General features: G+C 37.4%; 1 protein-coding gene and 1 pseudogene across 1 annotated transcript; both read right to left on the bottom strand.

The window, feature by feature from the left end:
- Positions 1–902: 902 nt before the first annotated feature.
- Positions 903–6,653, bottom strand: LOC106836025 (olfactory receptor 8B3-like). The gene is made up of 2 exons (XM_014848633.3): positions 6,642–6,653; positions 903–1,841 (listed from the first exon to the last, which is right to left on the bottom strand). Exons 1-2 carry the CDS (start codon positions 6,651–6,653, stop codon positions 903–905), a joined length of 951 nt encoding a protein of 316 aa, XP_014704119.3.
- A 5,804-nt stretch (positions 6,654–12,457) lies between these two features.
- LOC106835992 (olfactory receptor 8C8-like) lies at positions 12,458–13,391 on the bottom strand (annotated as a pseudogene).
- Positions 13,392–27,404: the final 14,013 nt, after the last annotated feature.

The raw sequence follows: 27,404 nt of genomic DNA, 5'->3' as shown, positions 1-27,404 counted from the left end.
CTGAGCATGCTCATTCCAAACTTGATCCTGAACAACAATAGCAGCTTTCTCAGAGAAAATTTACATTAAAGAAATTTAGCATGTACTCAGGAAATTTTCTTTTTTTTTTTTTTTGTTTAGGAAGATTAGCCCTGAGCTAACTACTGCTAATACTTCTCTTTTTGCTGAGGAATACTGGCCCTGAGCTAACATCCATGCCCATCTTCCTTTATTTTATACATGGGACACCTACCACAGCATGGCTTTTGCAAAGCAGTGCCCTGTCCACACCTGGGGTCCGAATCGGCGAACCCTGGGCCGCCGAGAAGCTGAATATGTGAACTTAACTGCTGCGCCACCGGGCTGGCTCCAGGAAATTTTCTTAATGGTTTAACTAAGGGGAACATTTTCTGTTATTGCCCAGACTGTCTAAGTTTTCACACTGAAAAATGCCCTTCCTAGTACATAGGCATGGACAAATCCTGTGGCTTACTTGTTTGACTCTCAGCTGCAACAACTTGAATAGAATTACCTTTTCCTCATAATGCCCTTTATCACATTCCATATAATAAATAGAACAAAAAACTGAAAATAATAACTTTATATTGTGCATGTAAACACCTGATATTTTTTCTCTGACATATCCCTACTGTATCAAGAAGTCCAAATAGCTATACAGCACATAAATAAAATAAATAAAAAGACAAATTGATTCTATTAAAACTTTGCCACCTTTAACTTTTACAGTCTGTCCATATATCTGGTTTTCCTATTAATTGTTTCCAAAATAATCTGAAGGAATGGAACTTAATTTTTTAAAATACTATTTTATTCTGAAGTTGAAATATTTCATTTGTATTTTGAGTCCCATCATGGAATCTCCCTCTCCTATGACTACATGTACAAAGAGACACTGATTCTAATCAAAGTTTTCTCCTCCCCAGGGTTTTCCTCAGAGCAATTTTAACATCTTTGTTCCTCAAGCTATAGATTAAGGGGTTCATCATAGGAACCACATTGGTATAAAAGACAGAAGATATTTTTCCCCCATCCATAGATCCAGCAGAAGATGGTTTGAGATACATAACTGCACCTGATCCAAAGAAGAGAGAAACAGCAATTATGTGGGAACAGCAGGTACTGAAGGCTTTGGACCTGCCCTCTGTGGAGCTGATGCGGAGGATGCTGGAGAGGATGAAACCATAAGAGATAAAGACAGTGAGACTGGGCACAATGATGTTGATGCCCACCACAACGAAAACAACCATCTCATTGATGTAGGTGCTTGTGCAGGAGAGCTGGAGCACAGGGAGGATGTCACACAAATAATGGTTGATGGTGTTTGCATCACAGAAGGTCAGTCTCAGCATGCATCCAGTGTGGGTCATGGCACCAGAAAACGCCATTAAGTATGAACCAAGCATAAAGCTGGAACATACTTTAGGGGACATGACAATGTTATACAAAAGCGGATTACAGATGGCCACATAGCGATCATAGGCCATTGAAGTCAGCACATAGCATTCAGAAATGACAAAAAAGCAGAAAAAGTAGAGCTGAGTCATGCACCCCGAGTAAGAGATATAATTCTTTTTTGATAAGAAGTTCATCATCATTTTTGGTGTAAATACTGAAGAATAGCAGAGGTCTACGAATGACAAGTTAAAGAGGAAAAAGTACATGGAGGTGTGTAGGTGTGAATTCAGCCCAATTAGAGTTATCAAGCCCAAATTTCCTAACACAGTGACCATATACATTACTAGAAACAGGAAGAACAGGGGGAGTTGGATATCTGGTTGGTCTGTTAAGCCCAAAAGAATGAATTCTGTCACAAAAGAATAATTTCCAGGAGCCATTCTTCTCTAAGGGAATCTGTAGACACAGGAGAAAAGTGTTAGATTACAGAACAGCTCAGCTCTTCCTGCAATATCTCATCCTGTAAGAAATTGTATATACTGGGAATGTCTGAGACTAGCCTAACCTGGAACAAAAGAATCTGCCTTTACCATTACCATGACACTGATATACATGAACTTTCCCTTACTAGAGTTTTAATAAGCTACATATAGAAAAGAGCATCATAAATAGCCTACAGAGAGAAGGTCAGTCCTGTCATATGCAATCATGACTGCTGAGAAAACCAGCAAGAAGATTGATGGACCAGGACAAAATTATCCTTCTCTCATCTCATCATTTCTGCACTCACATAAGCCCTCCTCTCACCGGTAAAATTGGAGGCAGCCACTCTAGCAACATGGTCCTGGCTTCTAATGCAGATTTGACTTGGTGTAGTGGGAGCCAAGGAGATTGTTTCTAATCAAAAACTAAGGAACCAAATTCTAGGAAATGTTAAGAGATTGCCCATGTCACAGAGTAAAAGCCATAAATCTAGAAACGTGAGCGTTCCATCTACGGAGAGGGAACATACTGACTGAGATACTGCACTTTCTGAGCCTCCTAATCTGATCTGTAAACGTTCTCTGATCTCTATTGAATTCATTCTCCTGGAAGTTTCACTTGAACCTCAAGACTGCACAAAATGGGAAAGAATGTGGTAGATCTTATGTCCCTAGACTTCTATCACAAAATAAGAAGGACATTAAACAGAATTCGGAAACTCACCCTCCTTAAGCCAGAAAACCTTAGTGCTCTCCTGTCCTTGGTATTTACCGCAGTGGTCCTGGAAAGGCAATTACAGATTCTGAGGCTTTGTCTTCTTTAATTCCAAAAGGATGTAGCCCAGATTTATTTCATATATGCCCTGATAATCTTTCTGAACTACAAATCACAATTTCTGATTATGACTTTAAGCCCTCTCAAGCAGCAGAGAAAAATAAAGTCTTTATTATTATCACATTTGCCGCTTGATAAAACATGAAAGATTGAGTTGAAGTTTAATAATATAGTGCACTTGATTGTAAATAGGGTAGAAGCTTGCTCATTCTCTTCCCCATGGAATAGATTCTATGTGTAAATCATAAATAAGGGAATTATAATTACACTCTGGACCAAGATTTCTCTTTAGTTTTTTAGGGACTCAGTATATTAATCTAGTTTACACTTCACTCTAGGGATTTTCATCCCCTAAGGAAGAGGCAAAAATAAACATCAATCTTCTTATCGTCTTCATCTGTTAAGGAAGATCTATTATATAGCTTCTTTTTCTGTTTCTGTATCCTAAATGGAAATTTGCCACAGAGTCTTCCTGCAAGAGTCTTCATTTCTTTATCTGAAATTTTTCAAAAATTGCACTAACTCAATTCAGTTGTTATCTCTCCTGGGTTATCCAAAAAAAAAAAAAAAAAATTACTCCCTGTTTCCCTTCTAAAGCTTTTACTTTTAACCATCTACTGAAAATTTCTACCTAAGCAGCCCGCTTGGTGTTTAAATGTAATATTTCATTAACTGAGGTCATTAACTCCTTCTCATACTAGAAAAGAGTAGAAGCTATGGAGTTAGAGGTCATGTGCTGTCTCCTACTCCCATATTTACTAACTTGGACATATTACTTAAACTCTATATGCATCAGGTTCACAATTTCTGAAATAGTGATGACAGTAATAGCAACTCCTTCATTGGGTTGTTTTAATGGTTAAACGAAAAAAATGTATGTAAAATGGTTAGACAGGACTTGGTACATGGTAAATAGTCAATGAATGTCAGCTGAGAGTATTTATGTTCTCAACACTTCCAGTAGATCCTCCATCTTAATATTCATCAGACATTTTTTCTATTTAATTACTGTGTTTTGCCATAAACTATAAGCTCTATAAGGACAAACGTCTCTTCTGTCTTGTTTAGTACTTTTCTCATGCTGCTGTGTTTGGTGCAGAGTATATAGAATGCACTCCATAAATAATTCACTAATTTTGTTCTTCTCTGGTGAAAACTTGAAGAATATTTTACACATTTCTCATATACTTAGCATTAGAGTCTCTAGCCACAGTGATTCCATCCATTTCCCTCAGCCACCACACAAGTTCAGGTACCTTTCAGATTTTAATTAATCTGAACTGCTGAACTATAGTGGCCCCAACTATTAGTCTAGCTTCTTCCCACATACTGCCTCTTATTGGCCATATACACTGCTTGCCAGAACAAGATCTGAAAGCACAGATCTGTCCCTTCCTCATTTAAGAAGTTTCAGCGGTTCTCAATTACCCACAGGACAATTGAAACGTTGTGATAAAAGTATAAGCATCAAAATTATGATTAAGCTTTGGATAAAATTAAAGAAGAAACAAGTGAAAGTAAAATTTGTTAAAAAACTGTGAAAGTACTAATCTGATGGATTTAAGTGTTCTGAGTGTATTGACTATGCACAAACTCTTACCCTTTTCAACAAACATAAAAAAGAGAATGTTGGAGAATGTTTACATTTCAGAGACCACAAGAACATAATGAACAAAAGGCACTAGCCAAGTGAACCGCAGAATATATTTAAAATTTAAGTTTAAATCTGGACGTACTCTCCTTTCTGTCATAATAAGTTACAGTTTTCTCTTCAATGTTTACGGAAAAGTTGCAAGACTATCCTTCAAGATATTCATCTGTTAAAATAACATACTTTATATTTAATATTTAAGGATTGTAACTTTTAACCCAAGTTATCAATTAGAAAGTTTCTTGTTTAGCTTATTTAATTCTCAGCAAAAAATTCACATAACCTAAGCACTTGTTTTTCTCATGTACTAATAAATCTGGAGGTACAGTGTCCTTGGGTCAGCGACTAAACGCTCTCAAAGACTCAGACATTTTCATTTCATTGTCTTAAGATTGTTGGTTTTAGTCCTCAAGCTGTTCACCTCAGGGTCACAAAATGACTGCCTAGCTCCAGGAATCATACCTAAGAACAACTATATCCAAAGAAGAAAGCAACAGAACATGGCAAAAGAAATCCCCTCAAAACTCTGTCTCTTTATATCATGAAGCAAATCTCTCAAAGTCAATAGATTACTTCCCTTTAGTATGGACTATGCCTCATAGTCAATCTAGCTGCAAGGAGTACTGACAAAATGACCATCTTCCATTTTCAGCCACTATCATGAAAGGAACTTCTTGGAATTAGAAGTAAGAAGAGGAACATTTATTCAGTAAGCCACCAACACTGCCTGCTACAATCAAAATGCTTATGAAAGATAATTGTAATAGGAAATTGTGCTTGTTCAATTTAGCCATAGATACATTTCTTATTTTTAAGTAAATTGATTCTTTTAAGCTTTAAAGCAACTCATTTGCCCTAGCACATTTAAACCATGTATAAATATATGTATATTAAAAATATACATACATAAGTAAATATTTACACAGAGACTGCTTATATGAAGTGGAGAGAAAAGGGCATCATGCTATACCTAATAGAGAGGGTTCCCTCATTTGTGAAAAATATCAGACTCTCTAAATATTCAAACTGCTCAAAATAAGGAGTGCCTCCAAAAGACATCATCAAGAGAGTAAAACAACAAAAGAATGGAAGAAATATGCACAAACCATCTATTTGATAAGGATCAAATATCTACAACACATAAACCACTCTTTAGCTCAATCATGAAATCACAATCCACTTTTAAATGAGCAAATTATTCAAATAGACATTTTTCCAAAGAATGCATACAAATGGCCCATAATCACATGAAAAGATGTTCACTATGATCAGTAAGCAGGGATATGCAAATCAAAACCACAGCAAAATATTACCTCTTACACACTAGGATGACTCCAATAAAAAAGACAGATAATACTAAGTGTTGATGAGGATATGAAGAAACCGGAAACTCATACACTGCTGGTTGGAATGTCAAGTGGTGGAGACACTTGGAAAACCAACCTGGCAGTTCCCCGAGAGTATAAAAACAGAATTGCCATATGACCAAGAAATTTATTTCCTAGTTATGTGCCTAAGACAACATGTAACCACACAAAAAAATATAAATGCATAGGGCTGAGGGTGAGGAATTTGAGGTGTGATGGCTAAAAGGAAGGAGAATCTTTGTGGAATGATAAAAATGTTCTAAAATTGATTGTTATTATGGTTGTATAACTCTGTGAATAATGTAAAAAACATAAAATTTTGCACTTTAAATGTGTGAATTGTATAATATATAGATAATATCAAGAAAGCTGCTACCAGAAAAATAATAGTAAAACTTTAAAAAAAGAAAATGAAATAAAAGAGAAATCGAAAAACATTTTGAAGTGAATGAAAATATAAAGACAACATATCAAAATACACGTGATATAAACATAGTGCTTACAAGGCAATTTATAACACCTTAAGAAAATATTTATAGGCAATTTATAACCTAAAGAAAACTCAAGATAAATAGCCTTCATAAATATAGATGGAAATTTTTTTTGTTTTAGCAAATTAAATCAAACAATATGTAAAATCAAAAATGCATCAAGAAAAGTAAAGTTTAATCTCAGAATTGTAAAGTTGGTTTAATACCTGAATATGAATCAATGTAATTTACCATATTAAAAGACTAAAGAAGTAAAACCAAATGATCATCTAAACAGACACAGTAAAAGCAAAAAACTGTAAATAAAAGGGAAGGAAATTTTCTCAACCCAATGATGGTAATCTTCAAAAAACATCTATAGCTAACTTCACACTTAAAGGTGAAGAGTGACTCTTTTACACCAAAGAGTGGAAGCAACACAAAAATTTCCATTCTTGCTACTGTTGTTTGACATTGTACTGGAGGTTGTAGATAGCTCAATAGTGTAAGAAAAATAAGTAAATGGAAGATACATTGCAAAGGAAAAAGTAAGATTACTCCTAACAGAAAAGGACATGATTGTCTAAAAAAAAATCCAAACAAATATAAAATAGTCCTGCCAGGACTCATAAGGATTTTAACAAAGTCACAGAATATAAGATCAGTGTTATTTCTATTTAATAGCAAAGAACAAATGGAAATTGACATTTTAAAATGCAGGGCCATTTACAATGCACCAAAAATAATGAAACATGTATAAATGTAATAAAATATATGCAAATCTTTACACTGAACTATAAAACACTCAAGAAAAAAATCAAAGTAGACCTATAAAAATGGAAGTTACACTGTGTCTATGAATTGGAAAATTCACTATTGTTAAGATGTCCATCATGTCTAAACTGATATATATGTTGCACGCAATTACATTAAATTTGAAGAAGGATGATTTTTAGAAAGCTGATTCTCAAATATATATGGTAAACCAAAGAAGCAAGAACAGCCTAAACAATATTTTAAAGGAATAAAGTTGGAGGACTCACACTACCTGATTTCAACAGTTGTTATAATGCTACAATAATCAAGACAATGTGGTATTGGCAAAAGGAGGCACATGGTTCAATTGATCAGAACGTAGAGTGCAGAAATCAATCCATGTGCAGGCATAATTCACCTTATTGTTCTCCACTTTATTGGGCTTCCTTGACATTGCGTTTTTTACAAATTAAAGCTTTCCAGCAACCCTGCATCAAGCAATTCTATAGGCATCATTTTTCCAACAACATTTGCTCATTTTGTGTCTCTGTATCACATTTTGGTAATTCTCACAATAATTCAAACACTTTCATTTTTATTTGTTGCAGTGATCTGTAATCAGTGATCTTTGATATTACTAACGAAACTGTCTTGGGGCCCCATGAACCACACCCATATAAGACACTTCACTTTTTTAACATTAAATATGTCTGTTTATACAAATATTTCTCAAACTATGAAGACGTTAACCAAAAATTGAACTATGTAGTAAATGTGCCAACTCCATTTATCCTAATTTGACTAAGTAAGCTATTTAAGAACTTATCTTTTTTTTTGAGGAAGATTAACCCTGAGCTAACTCTTGCTAATTCTCCTCTTTTTGCTGAGGAAGACTGGCCCAGGGCCACTGAGCTAACATCTGTGCCCATCTTCCTCTACTTTATATGTGGGACACCTGCCACAGCATGGCATGCCAAGCGATTCCATGTCCGCACCCAGAACCAGAACCTGCGAGCCCCAGGCCACTGAAACGGAATGTGCGCACTTAACCACTGCGCCACCAGGCCAGCCCCAGAACTTACCTATATTTTAGAGATGGGTTAAGTTTTCGGGACCTAAACGCTCACTTTGGGAAAAATACATCTGTATTTTACAACTTGGATAGGGATTACATTGATTTTTTAAATTATTTATTAATCTACAAATCTGTGAACATTAATTGAATGTTCTGTGAACTTTTCAATATGTGTGTTATGTTTGATGGAAAAATAAGAAAAATTGGTATTTTCAATACACACCATACTAATGTAAATTATTAAAAACTCAAAATACAGGGGCTGGTCCAGTGGCGCAGTGGTTATGTTCAGGCGTTCTGACTCAGCAACTGGGGGTTTGCCAGTTTGGATCCCGGGTGCAGTCTTGGCACCGCTTGGCAAGCCATGCTCTGGTAGGCATCACACATGTAAAGTAGAGGAGGACGGGCATGGATGTTAGCTCAGGGCCAGTGTTCCTCAGTAAAAAGAGGAGGATTGGAGGCAGAGCTCAGGGCTAATTTTCCTTAAAAAAAAAAAAAGCCTCAAAATACACTTATAATTAAAATAGAATTATAATTATTTTATCACATATTTCCAAATAAAATATTTTCATAATCTTTAATGAAAATGTATACTTGTTTTTAGAACATATTTTTTTTTCTATCAGGTTTTCTGAATTTACCAACAATTACCTACCGAGAATTCTTACAAATTATAACCGTAAATTTTTTTACAATCCCAACAAAAAATATTGAGTGTAAAGAAGGTAACATAGAAATTTAAATTATTTTTAAAACTACCCCAAAATTTACAACTGAAATCATTCAAATACTGTAAGAGCTTTTTTCTTTCATTGACAAATTTAATGTTAAACAAATTTAGAACCAATTGCACTTTTTTCATTTCAAATACTTCAGAATAACAAGAAGCCATGATTTGCAGAAGCTTATGCATTCTTAGCTTAGATGATACTAAGAGGATACATAACTGGAAATGGACAAAGTATAGGAAATGAGGAGACAGAGACTGGGGCTTCTGCGGTGAACAGATTCAGGATTCAATCCCTGGCATCACATCACCACAGACTGCAGACCAATGGGTGACTGTTGTGCTCCTTGGGTACCCGAAACATAAACTCCTCCAGCATCCCCATGGGTTTCTTGTCCACGATGGGCACTCTCCCCTCTGCACATGGCTGCTGTGACTGGTGACCAGGTGGTGGTGCACCTCTTCAGTTGGGCTTTTTAAATGGATCAGTGAGTGCCATTTTGTCTCATTGTTCTTGCGGCTTGCCAAAGACACGGGAGTGGATCACATCAAACTTCCTTTACTCTTGACCTCCCAGGAGCCACTTTCTAGCTACAATCAGACTGAAACCCCAACTGGACAAGGCAAAATTTCACTGGGCTGGGTTCAATTCCTTAACCTGTGACCCATTTGCTGTACTGTCTGCCATGCAATGTTTAGAAAACTCTGTCCCAATTTTTATCCATGGGTAAGAACTTTGGATAGAAGAATCTAAAAAGTTTTCCATTTAAAAGTCAGCCTCGGTGCTAAGGAAAATCAAGAACCTAATATCATTTCAATTCCTTTACATGATGGAATGAAATTGGTTCATAAATGGACCCCATTCTATGAGCACCAAAATAACATGTTTTTAAGATTTCTAGCATCATGCTTTCCCTTAAACTTAAATGGTTGGATGTTACCCTTTGAAGTTAATGTTATTTAACCTACTTAAAAGAAAAATTATAATTAATGTAATTAAATTTTTATACATAAAAGATATACCTTTAACATATATTAATTTGGGTTGAATGTAAGTGAAACAAAATTTTTCCAGTTTAAATTGTTCACAAAATAACTATGGCTATTCTGAATTTATTTTGCATTGAGTTTTTTATTATATTAATTAAATTATAATAAGAAAACACAAGGCTTGAATTTAAACAATTTTATTTATAAATAAAGTTTCTTTTAATTAAAAAGTTAAGTCAATTAGATTTGCCAAGTCAACACAAGAAATTCGACCTGTAAAAAGAGACGCTTGACTTCACAGAATTTAGCCAGGCTGTTTGCTGATTCATACTCCACCAGGGGGTGCTGGTGCCAGCATATAGTACTCAGACGGCAAGTTATGTGCTGTGACTGTGACTCACATTTTACTTTTTTGTTAAGTACCAAGGATTTATAGACAGGGATGTTATACATCTTATTCTATGTCTTTGTTAAAGCATGCTAACTTCTAAAAACATGTCCTTTAGAGTAAAATTCAAACTAAAGGGTTTTAAGTTATTTGATTAACCAGGACCCTTAGTGGTTCTAGACAAAACAAGGAAAGAAGCAGATAGTAGGCATGCAGATTCTACTTGAGGAATAAAAGTTTTAAACAAAATTATGACAGTGAGATAAGTATTACAATAAATATAATTACCTTATTTTCTGCTCTCATAGCAGTAATTTTAATCAGATTTAAGTGAAGTTCTTAATTGGAATAGTTATCCCATAAGGATATTCTTATAACTGATGTTGTAGAACTTTTTGAGTCATGATATCTTTGTATAAGCATAAAAACTACAGAAATAGTTAAGTACAACCTCTGACTAGGACATATACTCTCAGGGACACCTTGACACTAAAGTCATTGGAAGTGGCAATGGACAGCAGACAGTTTATCTTCTGTGTAACACACAACACAAAATAATTTTGTAGAGCCCCATTTTCTATTTGTAAATAAATAATTCTGTTTGTTTCCAGCTGATGGCATAATATCTTATAAGCCTGTTAAAGTCCACATACTACTATGAAAATTGTGACATGCCTCACCAGGGAGGCTCATCCCCGAACTCTTCAACCTTACTACCCCAGGAAATGATCACTATTATAAAAAGATTGTGATAAAACAGTTCTTTGTAACTCCCCTCTTTACCCCACTTTAAAATCAAACTTCTCCAAGGTCAGGTGCATTTTTCTAGTTGGGCATCAAACCTTGCAGACCATCTCTCCGCAATAGGTATCTTGGCTGAGGACATTATTCCCATGAAAACTCCCACTTCCAAGCTCATTCTGAAACAAATCTTCAGAATTTTTCTCTGTTGCTTCAAAATTATTTCTTTCCCTCCATTTCTTTGTGAGATGGACAGTGGGTTCACAATCTGGGCTCTGTATTATTAGCTGTGTGGTCTTGAGAAAATCACATAGCTATTTCCTCACCTAAACAACAGGATAATGAGACTTATCTTTGAACAGGATTTGTAAAAATGTGGCACCACAGTATGCACCACAGATTTAATTTTTCTTTTAGAGACAAAAGGGGAGTCCAATGTACATATTGAAAGAATAAATCTCAATATGACAAGATTTCTGTCATATATTTTTGCTTATTTTTGAAAGCAGGAAACACGTAACAAGGGGAACCATTGTTACAAAGTACGGAAAACAAATCCTTTTGATATTATCCGTGGCACTGTATTCCGTAGCCAAGAATATCACCTTACCTTATTTTTTTTGAGGAAGATTAGCCCTGAGCTAACATCTGCTGCCAATCCTCTCTTTTTGCTGAGGAAGACTAGTCCTGAGCTAACATCTGTGCCCATCTTCCTCTACTTTATATGTGGGATGCCTGCCATAGCATGGCCTGACAAACTGTGCCATGTCCACACCCGGAATCTGAACCAGTGAACCCTGGGCCACCGAACCGGAATGTGCGAACTTAACAGCTGCACCACTGGGCAGCCCCATCACTGTAATTTTTAATCACAATCATAACCCAGAGATGCATAGACAAGGTAGTTACAATTTCAACTCTATTTACGACACAATGTCACTTGACCAATGCAATAAATAGAGGCGTTCATTATCTGTAGGGATTGAGAAAGGTGGGCAGAACAGTGTTGCTCATTTGTTCTCAAGCATCTTATAGAATAAATAGCATGGTCCAACAAGGTCCTCCATTCTTTAACATATGTGAGACTGAAATTCCAAAACAACAACCATTACTAAGAAACTCTGAAAAATTCTGGAAATTTTTATAGCTTTAAGATGTCCACAATTTTTGTCATTCCTTTTCCATTTTACAGCAATTATAAGTAATAAAACCCTTGATTTCAGAGAAAATAGGAAAGAAATGAATGGGTCAGACAGCACACCACTCATGGTTTACCTTAAATGAGAAAGACACACAATAAAAATAGTAGGTAGTATTATCCTTAGGTAGCACAGGTCATCAGCCCATTGTCTCCAAATTGTGTGGGTCACTGTAGCACTGAGGATAACACTCCAGTCCAAGAATAGGCCCATAAAGTTACGCTATGTCTTAAGAGAAAAAAAGATATTGGAGCAGAAACCCTGCCAAGGAAAACTTAGAAAGATAAATGAGGAAAATGAAAAAAAGAACAGGAGGAAGAGGTTGCAAAGGAGCAGGAAGAAGGAAAAAAGACGCTGCAAAGGAGGCATAGATGGTTCTGCTCAGTTTATAATTCTCTTCATTGTTTTCTTCAGAGCAAGTTTGATATCCTTGTTCCTGAGGCTATAAATAAGAGGATTCAGCATGGGCAACACATTGCTGTAAAACACTGAGAAAAGTTTCTCCTGGAACAGAGACCCAGCAGAGGATGGCTTGACATCAACGAGCAGCACAAATCCATAGAAGAGACCAACTCGTGTTATGTGGGGGCCACAGGTGCTGAAGGCTTTGAACCAAACTTTAGCTGATACGATGTGAAGGATGCTGAAAAGAATCAAAGCATAAGTAATAAAAATAATGAGGCTGGATATTATGATAACTGCACCAGCAATAAGAGAAATCACAAGCTCATTGGCATAGGTGTTGCTGCAGGAAAGCTGTAGGAGGGGGATGATGTCACACATGTAACTGTTGATAATGTTGGAATCACAAAAGTTCAGCCTGATCACATACCCTGTGTGGACCATGGCACCAGCAAACCCCCAAATGTGTGAAACAGACATCTGCAGAGAACAGATCTGAGGGGACGTGGTGATTGTGTACAGCAGGGGTTTACAGATGGCCACATAGCGATCATAAGGCCATGGCTGTCAATACACAGCACTCAGAACTAATGAAAAAGCAGGAGAAAAATAGCTGTGTCACGCATCCTGTAAAGGAGATGATGTTCCTCTCTGAAAGAAAGATTATCAGCATTTTGGGGGTAAAGACAAAGGAATAACAGACATCAACAAAGGACAGATTGAACAGGAAAAAATACATGGGGATGTTAAGGTGCAAATTCAGGGAAATTAAATTAATTAAGCTCAAATTGCCCACCACAGTGATCATGTAGTTCACCAGAAACAGAAAAAACAGGGGCAGCTGGAGATCAGGTTGGTCTGTTCAACCCATAAGGATAAACTCAGTCACTGAGGAGTCATTTTCCACAGCCATTCACTTCCCAGGTTTGGTCTGCAGGAACTGGAGTAGAAGATGACATTAACAATGGACCCTCACTCTTTGTCTCCAGAGGGAGAGTTGGATCTGCTGATTTACAAGATCAAAGTTGCCTGAAGATACACAGCATAGCACCTAAACAGCAAGATTTCCTATGATTTTCCTACTGATTCCTCATTTTCCCCTTTACCCCTACTCATGTTGTTTGTCTGTGTCTAGAAATAATGCTAGTAGACTGCTAATGTTTTTACACATCACATCCTCCCTTCTCCCCAGTCTCCATTAAGGATCCAGGCTGAAAAGAGCAGTAAATAGATGGTGTTCCCCAGAACCCTTGATTTGTGCAGTTTGGAGTTTGAAAGACAATTATGCAGACAAAGGTGATTCAACCCTCACCTTCCTTTTTCTGGAGTCCTCACTGCTGCTGGCCCTTAAGGGCTTTTTTACCCTACAGTTCTGAGGTCAAAGACAATGGAGGAGGCAATATATGTGCAGAGAATCCTTAGTCTATGACATGCTAAAAGAGGTAATCTGGGGAGAAGGACGTGATTCTATTTGGGAATTCACCCAGAAAGTTCTCTTCACTTGCAAGGAGGAAAACAACCCTATATGAGCTCCAAAACAATCAGTTAACTCAATGAGAAACTATTCCATGTTCTGTACTTGTGGGAAAATTGATGAGAAGCCCCCAGATTCTTCTCTCTGTCGTGATTTCCTTTCAAGTTAAATGAGCCTACTGAGGGTCAAAATTACTGAGCCTGTGTTTACATCCTGTGTCATAGACCTAACACTGGATCTTTTGAGACACAATGTCCTACTCAGTTTATAATTTCATGACAGGAATTCCTAATTCTCACTGAAGAGGAACAGGTGCCCCCTCAACCCCTTGTCATTTTCTTCATCATCCCCTTGAGTCTATGCACAGTTCTAAAAGAGGAAGTTTTGGGGCATGGTCACTTGCCATTTCTAGCACTTTCCTAGAGCCTCTGAAATTGCATTGGTGAGTATTACATCATAATTTTAGCACTGTCTATACAGGTGAATTTCATCTCTGTAAAGAGATGTAGAAAGTGGTTAAGAGACAAGATGGGCCCCTCATAATAAACTGAGTTGAAATTTGGACATTAAACTCCTTAACTGTGAGACTGTAGACAATGATATAACATTTCTGAAACTTGTATATATATGTTTTTATCTACTTATACCTATGCATATCTAGAAAATGAAACTAGTAAAAGAGCTATCTCATAGGGTTGTTGTTTGGATTAAATATGTCACATAAAGTATTTGAAACATGCCTGACAGATAAAAAGAACCCAAGTAGTGTTGGTACCCTCGCTCCCTGTTCCTAATCCATATTTATTATATCAGGTCTCTCAACCTTGGAACTATTGACAGATTGGACTAGAGAATTCTTTGTTGTGTGGCTGTCCCAAGTATTATAGGATGCAGAGCATTCCTGGCCTCTACCCATTAGATGCCAGTAGTTGCCTCCCATCACCAGTTGTGACAATTGAAATGCTCTCCAGATGTTGTCATATGCCCCCTGGGTGGCAAAAACACTCATGTTTGAGAATTCTTGATCTTTGTATATAGTCTGAAATTCTGCCATAACTGCTTCACAAACAGTTCTATGTTATGCCTATTAATGTGCTCAAGCTCAAAGTGCTCCAAACTGAATTCAGCATTTTCTTATGATTCCCAGTGCTGCTCCTCCATTTCATCATTTTCAAAGTTATTTTCACTACCGTCCAGGGAAGTACTCCATAAACTAAACTTAAGTAACTTCTCACTCACTTTCTTCATCCAGTCTCCAAATCCTAGAGAATCCATCTCCTTGGAAGACTAAGCCTTTCCTCTTACTTATACAGCTTCTGGTGTCTCTTTTCACTCCAAATTTGGATTACTCTAACAGTTTTCTAACTTGGACTCCTATGGGAGATGAGAATTTGGACTTTTATTATGCCCCCCACCATCACTGCACACACACACACACATACACACCTGTTTATTTTCCTGTTCTCCAGTCCTAATTTCTAACAATATGGTAATAATCATAAATTAGTTTAGATCAATATTCCTGTGTTACATTATTAATACTATTTTAAGCACTATTCACAGCTAATCCATCATATATTATGACTGTTTTTTCTTTCTATACTTGCTTTCATTTGTTTGTTTTTCTTTTTGTTCCATAGATTTTTCCTGATTCCTCCTCAACTTCTTCTCCAGCTCTTGTAAACTTGTAAACCACTTCTCAGTACATTCATTCCCTGATATTTAATTTCATCTTCTTAAAGAAGTCTTTCCAGGATTTCTTGAGCCACTTCTGTCTGACAGATTGTCTTCTGGCTGTGATACAAATCTGAAATCTTGAGATCTTCCTTTATTCCTGTAGTAGTGATTCCTTTTACCTCTATCATTCGCTGGGTCCTCTTATTCCCTGATCTCCCTATTTCATATCTCACTATTTCTTGGTTTTCTTATTCTTTTTAGTACAAGACATATTACCGTGGTTTCTTGGAAAAGATGTATGGAATGAAATTTTAATGACCTAGCATGTCTCAAAATATATTTATTGTATCTTCCTATATATTGGCTATTTGCATGGAAATAAAAAGCTAATCTGGAAGTTGCTTTACTTCAAAATTTTGATAGCAATCATCAAATCTTTAGAAGTTCAATACCTCCCTGAATCTTGATATATTTATGAAAATTGGTTACTTTCCCTCCATTTTGGAAGTTTTTAAGGTCATATATTTCCATTGTTTTGAACACCCACAATATTGTGTCTTGTTGTGTATCTCATTATACATCAAAAGGAGCATTAGTTGAGCCAGTCTCAGTGGTCTAGTGGTTAAGGTTTGTGTGCCCACTTCGGCAGCCAGAGTTTGATTCCCGGATGTGGAGGTAAACCACTCATCAATTATCAACCATGCTGTGATGGCAACTCACATACAAAATAGAAGAAAATTGGCAAGAGATGTTAGCTCAGGGCAAATATTCCTCAGTAAAAAAGAAAAAAAGGAGCATTAATTCATTCCATTTGGGAAACTCAAATCCTTCAGTTCTGGAACATATCTTTTGTTTATAAAAATTATTACTTTATCTTCACTGCACTTTATGCTCTTTCTGGAACTTTTGTTATTCAGATCTTCAATCCTGAATTTCCTCTTTTTGTGCTGCATTTTCTCTTCTATTCACCATCCTTTTACTGTACTCTCTGGTAGATAACTTCAACATTTTCTTCCAGGGTTTTTACATATTTTTTCTTTTAGCTATCATTTCTAATGTTCAAGGGTATATTTTGTTCCCTTTTCTGAAGTTTCTTCCTCTTGAATGCTCTCTTACCTCCAAATTATTTCTGCTTTTTCAAGGTGTAGATTTTATATTAGAGGTTATCTTTGAATGTCTCAGAATACTTGCCTAAGTATTGACATTTAGGAATGTGATCTAAACAGCTAATTAGAATACCCATGTGAGGGCTTAGTGCTTACCAGCCATGGGCTTCATTGTATAACGTCTCATTTCAATGAGGAAACTCTTAGTGGCAATACTAACAGATCTTGTATCATGTACTGATTTGATCACCCAGAAAAGAGTCTTCCAATGTTCCTGAAGGATATAATTCTAGCTTTCAACATACTCTGAACTAAGATGAGAAAGTAGAACAATGATGTCGATGTTCATTAGTGAAATTTCTACTTACTTTCCCTGTTTTCAGTATAGTAAACTTTCCCTCAAATGTGCAGATAGTCTCCTAATTGAGAAGCTCTGTTTTACTTTCTAATTAAGGAGCTCTGTTTTACTTTCTTTAATGAATAAATCTCTAGTCTTTTACTGGGTGATAATGGAAGTAGTCATCTGGATACATGGAAATGTAGAGAAGAACTAAAGGTCCAATTACTTCTTAAGCAGACTTTTAAGCATTCTATTTGTTCTGTTCTCATCTTCTTGACTTCTTCGAAGATACTTGGTACTACAAAATTCCGAGTATATGAGAGATAACATGGTATAAACCACTTGTTTTCTTGGTTTCCACAGTTCTATTTTAATGGCAGATATTATGAAAACATCAAATCAAATACTACTCATTTATCTACTTTCTAGCTTCTATAATTTTGTGGTTGTTCCTCTGTATTTTTTTATTTTATTTTTTATCTTTGTGAGTTAATGTCATTTTTAAATTTCTTTTCTGTAATGTTAGTGAGTTTCAAAAAGAAATAGAGACAGGAGGAAGATCCAAGATGGCGCCGTGAGTAGTCCTCTTTGTCTCTCCCCCTTCGAGTCTACAATTATTTGGACACTTATTGCTTGACAAAGGATATCCAGACAGCATCTCAGGACGTCTGAGATACCCACGCGACTATACATCGGAAGGTGGACGGACTTTCCTCCAGGAGGATGTGGAAATAGGTGAAAACTCTCCGACCCCGACGAGCAGCCTAGTACCCACAAGCGGCTTTCTTCCAACGGACGCCCCCAGAGGATCTACACACATCCAGGGCAGGAGCGAGCACACAACAGAGGAGCGATGGTGGAAACAGGTGACCAGAACCCTACCTAAACCCCCCGCAATTACTCCTATACGCAGAGGGAAACTTTGGAGTTGCACACCTGAGCCCGCAGGGAGAGTCTCTCCCCGCCATTGGAGGAGAGACCCCGCCTGGTGTTCGCAGCGCCCGGAGGGTCCCAGAGAGAGTTGCTGAGGGTACGGAGGTCTCCCAGCTGCCGTTGCCCACCCTGTGGGAGTAGGGATTGCTGGAGATCTCGGAGAGGACCAGGGCTGGGGGAACTTTCAAAGGCCGGCTCGGCGACCCGGGCGGGAAGCGCCGGAGTTCCGCCCAGGCAGCAGACAAAACTCTCTGTCTGCCATTAGCAGAGGGGCCACGCCGAGCATTCACGGCTCAAGGAGAGGCCCGGAGAGAATCCCAGAGGGTTGGGCGACCCCCAGCTGCTGTTGCCCGCCCCGTGGGGCTAGGGATTGCCGGAGATCTCGGAGAGGACCGGGGCTGGGGGAACTTTCAAAGGCCGGCTCTGCGACCCGGAGGGGAAGCTCCAGAGTTCCGCCCGGGCAGCAGACAAAACTCTCTGTCTGCCATTAGCAGAGGGGCCACACTGAGCATTCATGGCTCCGGGAGAGGCCCGGAGAGAATCCCAGAGGGCGGGGCGACCACTAGCTGCCGTTGCCCGTCCCGTGGGACTAGGGATAACCGGAGATCTCGGAGAGGACTGGGGCTGGGGGGAGTTCCAGAGACCCAGCTTCGTAGCCTAGGGGGAAACCCTACAGGCTCACAGCAGCCTTAGGGAAAGCCTCTGCACAGCACCAGTAGAAGGCACCCAGCCGCCAGCCACAAGGCTGGAAGACCCCAGGGCAAAAGCAGCATAGCTAGGTGAACTAACCACAGACTGTAGAAGATGCCAATAGCTCTCCTGCGACCCATAGAGGACAAGTAAGATTTTGTGGGTGCCGACAGCAACGGAGCGACAAATATAAGTGATCCCACCCCTGGCCGCTGGAAAAGCCCATAACACCATTGCAGACCCCAAGGAGAGAGCACATCTAGGTGGGCTGCAACAGTAGGCACCAGCAGCCTGAAGCCCCCCTGTGATGGCCCCCACGGCAGAGGACAGAATCCAAAGGGCCACTGTGGCTACGAGGAGGGGCCCAGGCCCAGTTAGCAACTGCGGACAGGGTTCCTGGTTGGTGCAGTATAAACAGCTGCTCCCCCACCGCAGCAGCTGAAACAAGTGAAAGGAGCAACTAAACTCTATCTCCATGCGGAGGCACAAATCAACAACATCAAGCAATATGAAAAAATACATTAAATCTCCAGAACAGAAAGAAAGTAACAAATACACAGAAAACAATCCCAAAGAAAATGAGATATATAACCTAAATGATGATGACTTCAAAACAGCCATCATTAAAATTCTCAATGAGTTAAGAGAGAGTTCTGGCCGACAACTCAACGAGTTCAGGAGCTATGTCACAAAAGAGTTTGATACGATAAAGAAGAACCAAACAGAAATATTGGAAATGAAGAACACAATAGAGGAGATTAAGAAAAATCTAGATGCTCTGAACAGTAGGGCCGATAATATGGAGGAAAGAATTAGCAATTTGGAAGATGGCAATATAGAATTGCTGCAGGCAGAGGAGGAGAGAGAAGCAAGACTAAAAAGAAATGAAGAAACTCTCCGAGAATTATCAGACACAATTAGGAGATGCAACGTAAGGATTATAGGTATACCAGAGGGAGAAGAGAAGGAGAAAGGGGCAGAAAGCCTATTCAAAGAAATAATGGCTGAGAACTTCCCAAATCTGGTGAGGGAGATGGATCTTCAGGTGACAGAAGCCAATAGATCTCCAAACTTTATCAATGCAAGAAGACCAACTCCACGCCATATAGTAGTGAAGCTAGCAAAAGTCAACGACAAGGAGAAAATACTAAGGACAGCCAGGCAAAAGAAACTAACCTACAAAGGAACCCCCATCAGGCTATCAGCAGATTTCTCAGCAGAAACTTTACAGGCTAGAAGAGAGTGGAATGATATATTCAAAAATCTGAAGGACAAAAATCTACAGCCGAGAATTCTCTACCCAGCGAAAATATCCTTCAAATACGATGGAGAAATAAAAACTTTCACAGATAGACAAAAATTAAGGGAGTTCATTGCCACAAAACCTCCTCTACAGGAAATCCTCAGGAAAAACTTCATTCCTGAAAAATCCAAAAAAGGAAAGGGGCTACAAAACCAAGAGCAGAGGAGATAAGTAGAAGGACAACAACAGAGAGTAGCAGCTCTACATCAGAACAGATTAAACCATGGGACGAGAAACAAAGGAAACTGAAGAAAACCGGAAAACAAGACACAAAATGGTAGTGGTAGGCCCCCACATCTCAATAATCACTCTAAATGTAAATGGATTGAACTCCCCAATCAAAAGACACAGAGTGGCAGGATGGATCAAAGAACAAGATCCAACAATATGCTGCCTCCAGGAAACACACCTCAGCCCCAAAGACAAACACAGACTCAGAGTGAAGGGATGGAGAACAATACTCCAAGCTAATAATGAACAAAAGAAAGCAGGTGCCACTATACTAATATGAGACAAGGTAGATTTCAAAGCAAAACAGATAAAGAAAGATTAAGAGGGACAGTATATAATGATAAAAGGGACTCTCCACCAAGAAGACATAACACTTATAAATATATACGCACCCAACACAGGAGCACCAAAATTTGTAAAGCAACTCTTAATAGAACTAAAAGAAGACACCAACAACAATACAATAATAGCAGGGGACCTCAACACACCATTAACACCAATGGACAGAACATCCAGACAGAAAATCCTCAAGGAAATAATAGAATTAAATGAAAAATTAGACCAGATGGACTTAATAGATATATATAGAACACTTCATCCAAAAACAGCAGGTTACACATTCTTCTCAAGTGCACATGGAACATTCTCAAGGATTGACCATATTTTGGGAACCAAAGCAAACATCAATAAATACAAAAGAGTTGAAATAATAGCAAGCATCTTTTCTGATCATAATGCTATTAAACTAGAAATCAACTACAAGAAAAAAGCAGAGAAAGGTGCAAAAATGTGGAGACTAAACAACACGCTTCTCAACAAACAATGGATCATTGAAGAAATTAAAGAAGAAATCAAATTTTATCTGGAGACTAATGAAAATGAGAACACGACATACCAAAACATTTGGGATGCAGCAAAAGCAGTCCTAAGAGGGAAATTCATCGCAATACAGGCCCACCTCACTAAACAAGAAAAAGCTCACATAAGCAACCTCAAACGACACCTAACAGAACTAGAAAAAGAAGAACAAACAAAGCCCAGAGTCAGTAGAAGGAGGGAAATAATAAAAATAAGAGCAGAAATAAACGATATTGAAACAAAAAAGACAATAGAAAGGATCAATGAAACAAAGAGTTGGTTCTTCGAAAGAATTAACAAAATTGACAAACCCCTAGCCAGACTCACCAAGAAAAGAAGAGAGAAATCGCAAATTAATAAAATTAGGAATGACAGAGGAGAAATCACAACAGATACCAATGAAATACAAGAGATCATAAGAGAATACTACGAAAACTATATGCCAACAAATTGAACAACCTGGAAGAAATGGACAAATTCCTAGACTCCTACAATCTCCCCAAACTGAATCAGGAAGAAATGGAGAATCTGAATAGGCCAATCACAAGTAAGGAAATAGAAATGGTAATCAAAAACCTCCCCAAAAATAAGAGTCCAGGACCAGATGGCTTCTCTGGAGAATTCTACCAAACATTCAAAGAAGACTTAATAGCTATCCTCCTCAAACTGTTCCAGAAAATTGAGAAAGATGGAGAACTCCCTAACACATTCTATGAAGCCAACATCACTCTGATCCCCAAACCTGGCAAGGACAACACAAAGAAGGAGAACTACAGGCCAATATCACTGATGAACATAGATGCAAAAATCCTCAACAAAATTTTGGCAAACCGAATACAGCAATACATCAAAAAGATTATACACCATGATCAAGTGGGATTTATACCAGGGACACAGGGATGGTTCAACATCCACAAGTCAATCAACGTGATACACTACATCAACAAAATGAAAAACAAAAACCACACGATCATCTCAATAGATGCAGAGAAAGCATTCAACAAGATCCAACACCCATTTATGATAAAAACCCTCAGTAAAATGGGTATAGAAGGAAAGTACCTCAACATAATAAAGGCCATATATGATAGACCCACAGCCAACATCATACTCAATGGACAAAAACTGAAAGCCATCCCTCTGAGGACAGGAACAAGACAAGGGTGCCCACTTTCACCACTCCTATTCAACATAGTACTGGAGGTGCTGGCCAGAGCAATTCGGCAGGAAAAAGAAATTAAAGGAATCCAAATAGGTAATGAAGAAGTAAAACTCTCGTTGTTTGCAGACGACATGATCTTATATATAGAAAACCCCAAAGAATCCACAGAAAAACTATTAGAAATAATCAACAACTACAGCAAAGTAGCAGGGTATAAAATTAACGTGCATAAATCAGTAGCATTTCTATACACTAACAATGAACTAACAGAAAAAGAACTCAAGAACTCAATCCCATTCACAATCACAATGAAAAGAATAAAATACCTTGGGATAAACTTAACCAAGGAAGTGAAGGATCTATACAATGAAAACTACAAGACTTTCTTGAAAGAAATTGATGATGACATAAAGAGATGGAAAGACATTCCTTGCACCTGGATTGGAAGAATAAACATAGTTAAAATGTCCATACTACCTAAAGCAATATACAGATTCAATGCTATCCCAATCAGAATCCCAAGAACATTCTTCACAGATATTGAACAAACAATCCTAAAATTCATATGGGGCAACAAAAGGCCGCGAATTGCTAAAGCAATCCTGAGCAAGAAAAACAAAGCCGGCGGAACCACAATCCCCGATTTCAAAACATACTACAAAGCTACAGTGATCAAAACAGCATGGTACTGGTACAAAAACAGGTCCACATATCAATGGAACAGAATTGAAAGCCCAGAGATAAAACCACACATCTATGGACAGCTAATCTTCGACAAAGGAGCAGAGGGCCTACAATGGAGAAAAGAAAGTCTCTTCAACAAATGGTGCTGGGAAAACTGGACAGCCACATGCAAAAGATTGAAAATTGACCATTCTTTTTCACCACACACCAAAATAAACTCAAAATGGATCAAAGACCTAAAGATTAGGCCTGAGACAATAAGTCTTTTGGAAGAGAATATAGGCAGTACACTCTTTGACATCAGTTTCAAAAGAATCTTTTCGGACACTATAACTCCTCAGTTGAGGGAAACAATAGAAAGAATAAACAAATGGGACTTCATCAGACTAAAGAGCTTCTTCAAGGCAAGGGAAAACAGGATTGAAACAAAAAAACAGCTCACTAATTGTGAAAAAATATTCACAAGCCACTTATCCGACAAAGGGTTAATCTCCATAATATACAAAGAACTCACACGGCTTAACAACAAAAAAAACAAACAACCCGATCAAAAAATGGGCAGAGGACATGAACAGACACTTCTCAAAAGAAGATATGAATATGGCCAATGGACACATGAGAAGATGTTCATCATCGCTAATCATCAGGGAAATGCAAATCAAAACTACACTAAGATATCACCTTACACCCGTTAGATTGGCAAAAACATCCAAAACCAAGAGTGACAAATGTTGGAGAGGTTGTGGAAAAAAAGGAACCCTCATACACTGTTGGTGGGAATGCAAACTGGTACAGCCACTATGGAAAACAGTATGGAGATTTCTCAAAAAGTTAAAAATAGAAATACCCTATGACCCAGCCATCCCATTACTGGGTATCTATCCTAAGAACCTGATATCAGAAATCTCAAGAGTCCGTTGCACCCCTATGTTCATCGCAGCATTATTTACAATAGCCAAGACGTGGAACCAGCCTACATGCCCAGAAACTGATGTTTGGATAAAGAAGATGTGGTATATATACACAATGGAATACTACTCAGTCATAAAAAAAGACAAAATTGGCCCATTCACAACAACGTGGATGGACCTGGAGGGTATTATGTTAAGCGAAATAAGCCAGTCAGAGAAAGACGAACTCTATATGACTCCACTCATAGGTGGAAGTTAGTATATTGATAAGGAGATCTGATCGGTGGTTACCAGGGAAAAGGGGGGATGGGGGGAGGGCTCAGAGGGGGAGGTGGTGTACCCACAACATGACTAACAAAAATGTACAACTGAAATCTCACAAGGTTGTAATCTATCATAACATTAATAAAAAAAAAAAAAAAAAGCTGCTGCCTGAGGGTCTGGCTTCCAATCATCATGGATCTTGGTGCTGACTGAGATGCTCCTCTTAGGGTTACTGACTGGTCTTGGGACACCCTCAATTACTGGGGATGATTAAAAATATATTACACTGCTTACCCAATCAGAAAGACATGAGAGACTACATAGAGTTAGAGCAGAGTTTAACAATAAGGTATATCAAGCATCTCTCCTGACCACAATTGTATGAAACTAGAAACCAATTACAAGATAAAAGGTGAAAAATTTAGACATATGTGGAGAATTAACAACATGCTACTGAAGAACATTGAGACAATGAAGTCAAAACAGAAATTAAAAATACTTGGAGAAAAATGAAAATGGAAAAACAACATGCCAAAACTTACGGGAGGCAGCTAAAGCAGGTCTAAGAGGTATGTTCATAGTAATGAATACATACCTCAAGAACCAAGAAAAATCCCAAATAAACAACATAACTTTATACCTTAAGAAACCAGAAAAAGAAGAACAAATGAGCCCAAATTTAGTGGAAGGAAGGAATTAACAAAGATCAAAGCATAAATAAATGAAATAGAGACTAAAAAGATAATACAAAAGCTCAGTGAAACCAAGAGCTGGTTCTTTGAAAAGATAAACAAATTGACAAACGTTTAGGTAAACTCACCAAGAAAAAAAGAAAGAGGACTCAATGAAAGAGGTATCATTACAACTGATACCACAGAAATAAAGGATCATAAGAGACTACTCCAAACAATTATATGCCCAACAAATTGAACAATCTAGAAGAAATGAATAAATTCCTTCAAACATGCAACCTCCCAAGACTGAATCATGAAGAAATGGAAAAGCTGAACAGACTGACTACTAGTAGGAAGATCAAATCAGTAAGAAAAAAAACCTACCAATTATCAAAAGTCCAAGATCAGATGGATTCACTGGTGAATTCTATCAAACATTCAAAGAAGATTTAATACTTAACCTCCTCAAATTCTTCTGAAAATAGTGAAAGAGTGAACACTTCCAAAGATATTTTCGAAGCTGGCATTACTTTGATACTAAAACCAGACAAGGATGTCACAAGAAAAGAAAATTACAGGGCAATATTATTAATGAATGTAGATACAAAAATCCTTAACAAAATATTAGAAAACAAAATTCAACAATATATTAAGGAGATCATATGCCATGATCAAGTGGGATTTATGGGATTTAACCAACCAAGGATGGTTGAACATATGCAAGTAAATCAATGTGATACATCACATTAACAAAACGAAGTATGAAAAGCATATGATTATCTCAATAAATGCAGAAGAAACATTTAACAAAATTCAACGTCCATTTATGATAAAAAGTCTGAACATAATGGGCTTAGAGGGGATGTATATCTCAACACACTAAATGCCATATATGACAAGCCAGCAAATAACATCATAATCAACAATGAAAATATGAAAGTTTTCCCTCTAATCTTAGAAATAAGACAAGGATGTCCACTCTTGCCACTTTTTTCAACTTAGTGTTGGAAATCCTAACCACAGCAATTCAGCAAGAACAAAGAAATAAAAGACATCCAAATTGGAAAGGAAAACTTTAAACTGTCACTATTTGCAGGTGACATGATATTATATATAGAAAACACTAAAACTCCACCAAAAAACTGTTAGAACTAATAAATGAATTCAGTAAAGTTGCAGGATACAAAATCAACAAACAGATATATGTTGCATTTCTACACACTAATAATGAACTATCAGAAAGAGAGACTAAGAAAACAATTCCATCAAGTATAAAATATCTAAGAAAAGAATTAACCAAGGAGCTTAAAGATCTATAGAGTGAAAACTATAAGAAATTGATGAAATAAATTGAAGATACAAATAAATGAAAAGATACTTCATACTCATGGATTAGAAAAATTAATATTGTTAAAATGTCTATACTACCTAAAACTCTACAGATACAATGCAATCCCTATCAAAATTCCAATGAAATTTTTTACAGAAATAGAAAAACAATCCCAAAATTTGTATGCAACCACAAAATATACCAAAAATCCAAAGCAATCTCGAGAAAGCAGAACAAGCCTGGAGGCATCATACTCGCAGATTTCAAACAATATTACAAAGCTCTAGTAGTCAACACAGTAAGATATTGGCATGAGAACAGACACAGAAATCAACGGAACAGAAAAGAGAACCCAGAATAAATCCACACATTTATGGTCAATTAATTTATTAAAAAGGAGCCAGGAATATTCAATGGGGAAATAATAACTTCCTCAGTAAATGGTGTTTGGAAAACTGGACAGCCACATGCAAAGAATGAAACTGGATCACATACATAAAAGTTAACTCAAAACAAATTAGACTTGAAAGTAAGAACCGAAACCATAAAACTCCCTCAAGAAAACGTAGGTGGTAAGCTGTTAACATCAGTCTTGGCAATGACTTTTTGGATTTGACACCAAAAACTTTCAGTCTTTCACCATTGAGTATAAAGTTTTTGTGGTGTTTTCAAACATGGCTTTTATTCTGTCAAAATAGTTTCCTTCTACTCTTAGTTTGTTGAGAATTTTTATTATGAAAGGTTTGAATTTTGTCCAATCCTTTTTCTGAATCAACTGACGAGATTGTGTGTTTTAAAATTTTTATTAATTATATTAATGTGTTATGCTTCATTCATTGATTTTCATATGTTGATTCAACGTTGCATTTCAGGAATGAACCCTACTTTGTGATGGTGCAGTCTTTTAACTATGCTGCTGATTTTGATTAGCTAGTCTTTTGTCAAGGATGTTTACATCAATGTTCATTAAATGTATTGGTCTATAGATTTCTTTTTTGTATTGTCTCCATCTGGCTTTGGTATCAGGGTAATGGTGACCTCAAACAATGAGTCAAGAAGTGTTCTATCCCCTTCAATAGTTTGGAAGAATTGGAGAAGGATCAGTGTTAGGTCTTCTTTAAATGATGGAATTCACCAGTGATTCCATTAGTGTTTTGATTATTATAGCTTTGTAATAGCCAGGGGGAGTGTTGCCTCCAGCCTTGTTCTTTCTCAAGATTACTTTGGCTAGTCATTATCTTTTGTGGTTTCATTTTCTTTGTTCAGAGATTTTTTGATTACTGATTCAG

Source organism: Equus asinus, chromosome 20, assembly GCF_041296235.1.
Source record: "Equus asinus isolate D_3611 breed Donkey chromosome 20, EquAss-T2T_v2, whole genome shotgun sequence".
NCBI classification, from domain to species: domain Eukaryota; kingdom Metazoa; phylum Chordata; class Mammalia; order Perissodactyla; family Equidae; genus Equus; species Equus asinus.
The sequence above is the reverse complement of the archived record's forward strand: the minus strand, read 5'-3'. Positions and strand labels throughout refer to the sequence as shown.